The sequence below is a fragment of the Telopea speciosissima genome, chromosome 8, assembly GCF_018873765.1.
Source record: "Telopea speciosissima isolate NSW1024214 ecotype Mountain lineage chromosome 8, Tspe_v1, whole genome shotgun sequence".
NCBI lineage: Eukaryota > Viridiplantae > Streptophyta > Magnoliopsida > Proteales > Proteaceae > Telopea > Telopea speciosissima.
In genome coordinates, this window is record NC_057923.1 from 45,872,457 (window position 1) to 45,878,456 (window position 6,000).

Consider the following 6,000-nt stretch of genomic DNA (forward strand, 5'->3'; position numbering starts at 1 on the left):
CAACCTTGTACTCTCATTCACTTTACAATTGTTGCAATTTTTGTAGTTGTAACTTGTGTGTTATGTTGAATTAGTGTAAAGTTTGGCCTATATTCAGTTGTTTAAAAGAAGGGGTTTTTTTTTTTTTTTTTTTTTTTCTCCATGTACCTTCCTTGAGGTATCACGTAATTACAAAAACACCACTCAATTTTGAAAAATTCTACGTGCCCCCTAAGGTTCTTAAAAGTTAATACATGCCCCTATTCCGTTAGTATAAGACTAACAACATTAAAAACAAGGGTCCTATTCCATTAGTGTAGGACTAACAACGTTAAAAACAAGGGGTGAACTGACAAAAATGCCCTTGCAAGAAAAAAAAAATATACAAACGTGCAACTCATCTTCTCCAATCGATTTGGAGAAGATGAGTTGCGGGTTTTTTTTTCTTGCAAGGGCATTTATGTTAGTTCACCCCTTGTTTTTAACGTTGTTAGTCCTACACTAACGGAATGGGGGCATGTGTTAACTTTTAAGAACCTCTAGGGGGTACGCAGAATTTTTCAAAATTGAGGAGTGGTTTTATAATTATGTGATAACTCAAGGGAGGTACGTGAAAAAAAACTCTTATAGAAATCTTTGATGTTTGGTTCAAGGGTATACCATTCATCTTAAATTGGGTCCCAATCTTCATGGGCCTCATCGAATTTCAAAATATAGATTGGGTCTCAATCCAGATCTATATTTTCAAGCCCGGTTTGGCTTAATCAAACTTTGAACGGCCTAATAGGGTTAGTTCAAGCATCGTTCTCCATCATGAACAATAGTGAGAACCCTCTACCAACCATAGAGCAGATGTGGTCAAGTGCCTAGCGCACTTGGTAGATAATGGTGCGTAAAGGCCCATTGCTATCAGGAGGTCTTGAGTTCAAGTCTCCTGGTTCACATCCTACATCCCTCCCTACCTATCCAAAAAAAAAAAAAAAAAAAAAAAACCATAGAGCAGATGCGAGTTCAAATGCAACACCTTACCGAGCTGAAACGCAACTATCATGGAGGAATCCAAGAGAATCCGAACATGGTCCGACACCATAACTATCGACTAATTAGTCTTAATTTGGTATGATTTTTATTTCTCTACTTCATTGGGTGATTTCTATTTCAGAAATTGTTTGATTTGATATATCATTCACCTTTCTCTACTTCATTGGGTGATTTCTATTTCAGAAATTGTTTGATTTGATATATCATTCACCCTATGTTTGTTTGTACCTCGGACCAGACCAGATGGATTTCTGGGGCAGTTTTGTACTTGCGTCGATTAGGGTTTTCTCTATATTGTAACATGTGAAAACACTATATATAGTGGTTATCTCTTTGAGAGATGATATGACGGTTTATAATTTCTTGATCGAAATAGTGGATCTAGACTATTGCTCAGCCTTGTATATAGCTTACTTTCTTGGGAGTGAACCACGTAAAATCATTGTCTTGTGTGTGTGTGTGTGTGTGTGTGTGTGCTTTATCTTTCTCTTTGTTTTCTTTTGCAAATCGCCATTCTGCTGCATTGTTATTTCCTAACACATGGGGCCAATGCAAGAGCACACAAAGCATCAACAGAGGTGGGCAATCAGTTCACCTTATCCAGTGTTGGTTGTAGGAGTCCCGCTTCCAGATAGAATCCTTTTTCCCTAAATTTTGATTCCTAAATACATATATATATTTTTTGTCAGATAGCGTGACCCCTGACCAACACAGGGCCAATGCAAGAGCACACAAAAGTATCAACAGAAGTGGGATTTCCACCTTCTAGTGAGATGATGATCATTTCGCCCTATCCTTTTTTCGTGTTTTTGTTATGAACATACCAAGAACTCATGGACGTCCCTTGGAAGATGAAAGCATGTATAAGATACTTTTAAATGCTACATGAACCATTGGGCTTGGGCTTCATATAAGAACTGGTACTACTGAAATTTCACCGGTTTAACCAGGCTCAGATCTACTTGGCTTGCAATGAAAAATCCATGCCCTTTACCAGTCAAACACTTTCTTTTCTGGGCTGGGCTTGGACCCCGTTGCTAAACAAAACACCAATTTATTTATCAAAGTCAGAAGCGAAGAGTGGTGCTTCTTTTGTCCTGCAACCTTCTCCTAATATCGTCGTCAGAGAAAGGTGGTGGTTGATGCTTTGGGAAGACCTCGTTTTTGGATTTGTTTTTAGTTTTATTGTTTGACGGATAGTCTCCCTTGGTGATGATCATGCCGAAGGTAAAAGTTTGACCATATTTTTTTTGTTATAGTTTGTTTCCGTGGTTTGACTACAGGGTCTAATTAAATTCTTTTATTTCTTCTTCTCTTAATAATACAAAGGATCTCTTAGAGAAAAAAGAAACCGTGTTGTCCAAGATCAAAAATATTAAGAAGAGAAAAACCCATCATTTACTGTCAGAACTGCTTGCCCTCAAAGGTTTCCCCAAATTGCCAACCACTTGGTGCAACATTATCAGACTGCACCATCTTACCATCACTAATAGTAACTTGGAATGACAAGGTTTGCCCTACCAATTCTGTACCAGTTTGCCAGTTTTGGCCCCAATTTCTTGACATTTGTATCCAATCCGTATTTGTACCTTTAATCTTCACGTTCGTAACGTCGCCGGCGCCACCAACATTGTACACCAACACCAGTATCCAGTTAGGATTTCCCTTTGCCGAAATCTCGAACTTTATACCTCCGGTCTTGACGCACGGTACACGCTGATAAAGAACAGGAACAATGCCGGCCTGATACTGTGCGATCTTGACAAACATGGGCATGGAGAGATCAAAGTGTTTGGATGGAGGGTTGCACCAGTTCCCATTGGGCTTGTTATAGTTAGGTGGGCAGAAGTTGGTGGCAGTTACATGGACGGAGGAGCCATCAATGCACCATTTTGATGAGGACTTGTCACATTGGATTTCATAACAAGCACCACAAGTGAGGCCATTGTTAAAGAGTGCTGTGCTTAGAGCTGTTGTCTCTAGGCCATATCCTTCTTTTATCAGATCGCCATACCCACAAGCTCCTTCTGTTGGCACAAGAAACAATCAAATATTGAATTTTCTTTGTATTGGTACATTTACTCATGACTATGTGAGTCATCGAATGTTCAGTCAATGAAGTGATGATCCTAGAGAGTATGATCTGATCTTGGCGTTTCCAAGATCTATAGGCTGGGTTCACGGTTGGGGTGGTGGTGGATGACTCGGCAGCATCAGAGGGTGACAGTGTTGGAGGTGGGCATTGAAAGCTCCCATCGACATATCCAAACAAATCATGAGCATGAAAAAGTGGGAGAAGCTGGGATTTCCAGAGAAGGTAGTTGGATCGCTCAAGCTTGATTGGCAGCAATTGAACGATATTGGTTGGAGAAATCACTGATGGAGTGGAGGAATCTGAAGAAGTCATGGTGGCTTGGGATGTTGGTCTTAGGCTCTGTATACCATGTAAAGATAAGAAGATAGGTTTAGAGAGATAGAGGATAAACCTAGGAGAAGTTTTTGAATAACAGTTCACCGCCTCCGCCAGCTGCCCGCATTCCGTGCTGCCCAGACACGGTGCTGGGCTCAATGACCGCCTTACCCCACCCGGGCAAGGCATTTGGGCAGGGGTAAGGTAGACATTGCGCGCAACACCGTGAATTGAGGAGCACGATCTTGCGGGCAGCTCGGGATAGAGGATCCAAATTGGTGGCCTATTTTTATATCACATGTAGGAGCCGTTTACACTTTGTATTTTGAATTTGAAATAACAAAGAGAGATAGAGTTTGAGTGAAATCAGAACTCCTCTATATAAGGTGCTGAAAAGAAGAAGTAGGAAGAGGATAAGTTGTTGGAGTTTCCCTTGATTCTATCAACATGCAATCCGTTGATAGGTTTTGAATTTAAATTTGAATTGTCGTCCTTATCCTTAATATATATTAGGTTACACAAAATTTTTTTTTACAAATGTCTAGGAAGGTAAAATTTCAAAAGAAAACTCAATCAATTACTCCATGTATCCGCATCTTTCCCTTTCAGTTTAAACTAATATTCTTCTTTTAATTAAATTTTCAACAAAATCTATCCAAACAAAAAAAAAAAAAAAAACAAAAAAGAAAGAAAAGATAAGGATGCAACAAAGTTCTTGCTAACGCGTCACTGTGTCTCTCTCTCTCCACCAAACATCTCTCTATGTGAGAGATAATCTGTAATAGTGAGAAAGACAGGGAATTCAATCCCAAAATTTTGGGGAAATGTTCTCTGCTTTGGGGGTGCTGGATGGGCTAGACACATTGGAGGTTGGCGGATGACCCGCCTCCCCCCCTCCCCCTTAAATAGCCACAATGACTACCGCATCATGCCTCATGCGTCTGGGTGCAGCCTGCGCCCTGTGCGCACCCGAGCAGTGAACATCGCCCCCAAAATTTTATTGCTGCAATGGTATATTTTGTATAGGCAAAGGTAAAATGGTGAAAAGGTAAAAAGGATCTCCAAGTCTCCGACATATGACTTACGCATGGTTTCACCGCCTCTGATATCACCGTAGAACGTCGCATGTGCAGCTTCCCATCCATTACTTTTGGCCACAAACGCATTCAACCCTACACTAATAACAACGAAAGCGATTGCCATAACCCACAACTTAGACCCACAGCGAGCCATTCTGTCTCACACACTCTCTCTCTCTCTCTCTCGCTCATGTGTTACCTTAACCTTCATGCTTATGACATGTATTTATACAAAAAACATTTGGCCTGCTGCCCGTACCAGCCATAGCAGCGCACTAATGAGGCGCGGTGCAATGACCGCCTTACCCTTGTTCGGGTAAGAAGCTTGGGCAGGAGTAAGGTGGTCATTGCACCGCACCTCATTAGGGTGCTACTATGGCTGCTACGGGCAGGCAGGCCGTAGACGATCTGGATTTCATATTTTATACCATTTATGTTTCAAAGTTCTGGAAAAAAAACATTTATTACGTCCATATTTTATACCATTTATGATTTATGTGTCAAAGTTTTGGGGAAAAAATCATTATTTAGACCAAAACTAACTTTAAATGGCAGGGGTATATAAAGAAAATCTTATGCTATAAGGACGTAATAGAATATTAGGTGCAAATGAAAGGGAAGTGAATATTTTCAAATCTCTTACAAAAAAAAAAAAATATTTTCAAACCTTAAAAAAAATCGTTTGTAATTATTACCTAAAAGAAATTGTTAGTAATTAATACCTAACATGATTGTGTTATTAAGGCTGTCTTTAGCGTAGTTTATATTTATATGGCAGAAGTTTTGATGAAGCCCCCCACTCTCTATTGTATGCATTGATGCACGGATTCTACCGTGTACCAATACCTTGTCCTTTGTTAATCAATGAATTTTCTTTGCCCAAAAAAAAAAAAAAAACATTAATATTTAGTATGAAAAATTTTAATTATACAACCATACTAGTTAATAATTACAAAATTTTCTTAAAAAAAATGATTTCACTTTCCTTCCCTTCCTTATTTGGAAAACATGTTCTATGCTTAAAGCATAATTGGAAAACCAGGCTTTTTGACTCGATTTGGCTTTCAAAAAACTTGGTGACTTGGCCTGATCAAACCTAGTCAAGACGAGTTACCAATTTTTATTTTTTTTTGAAATGTAATACAATACTATGTTTTTATTACTTTTTACATGAGAGAGAGAGAGAGAGAGAGAGAGAGAGAGAGAGAGAGAGAGTCAAATTTGAATTAATTTTTTTGGTGAGTTACACAAAATAATTTATCTATTTTATTAGTTTGAGAGAGAGAGAGAGAGAGAGAGAGAGAGAGAGAGTTTTGGTTGAGTTTAATTACATAACTTTTACTAAGATTTTCCAAAATTTTGATTCGAGTTGGGTGACTCACCTAAGTCAAATTTTGGTTTTTCAACTATTTTCAAAGATGAGTAAGTGGCCATTGAATTAATGAGTCCCAACTAAGAGATTTCATACACCAAATATTAGGGAAAAGTATA

At 38.9% G+C, this 6,000-nt stretch overlaps 1 protein-coding gene across 1 annotated transcript; it reads right to left on the minus strand.

Annotated features, from left to right (window-relative positions):
• Positions 1 to 2,405: 2,405 nt before the first annotated feature.
• Positions 2,406 to 4,695, minus strand: LOC122671010 (expansin-A23-like). The gene is made up of 2 exons (XM_043868090.1): positions 4,516 to 4,695; positions 2,406 to 3,047 (listed from the first exon to the last, which is right to left on the minus strand). The coding sequence occupies exons 1-2, from the start codon at positions 4,661 to 4,663 to the stop codon at positions 2,425 to 2,427; spliced, it is 771 nt and encodes a 256-aa protein (XP_043724025.1). The 5' UTR covers positions 4,664 to 4,695; the 3' UTR covers positions 2,406 to 2,424.
• Positions 4,696 to 6,000: the final 1,305 nt, after the last annotated feature.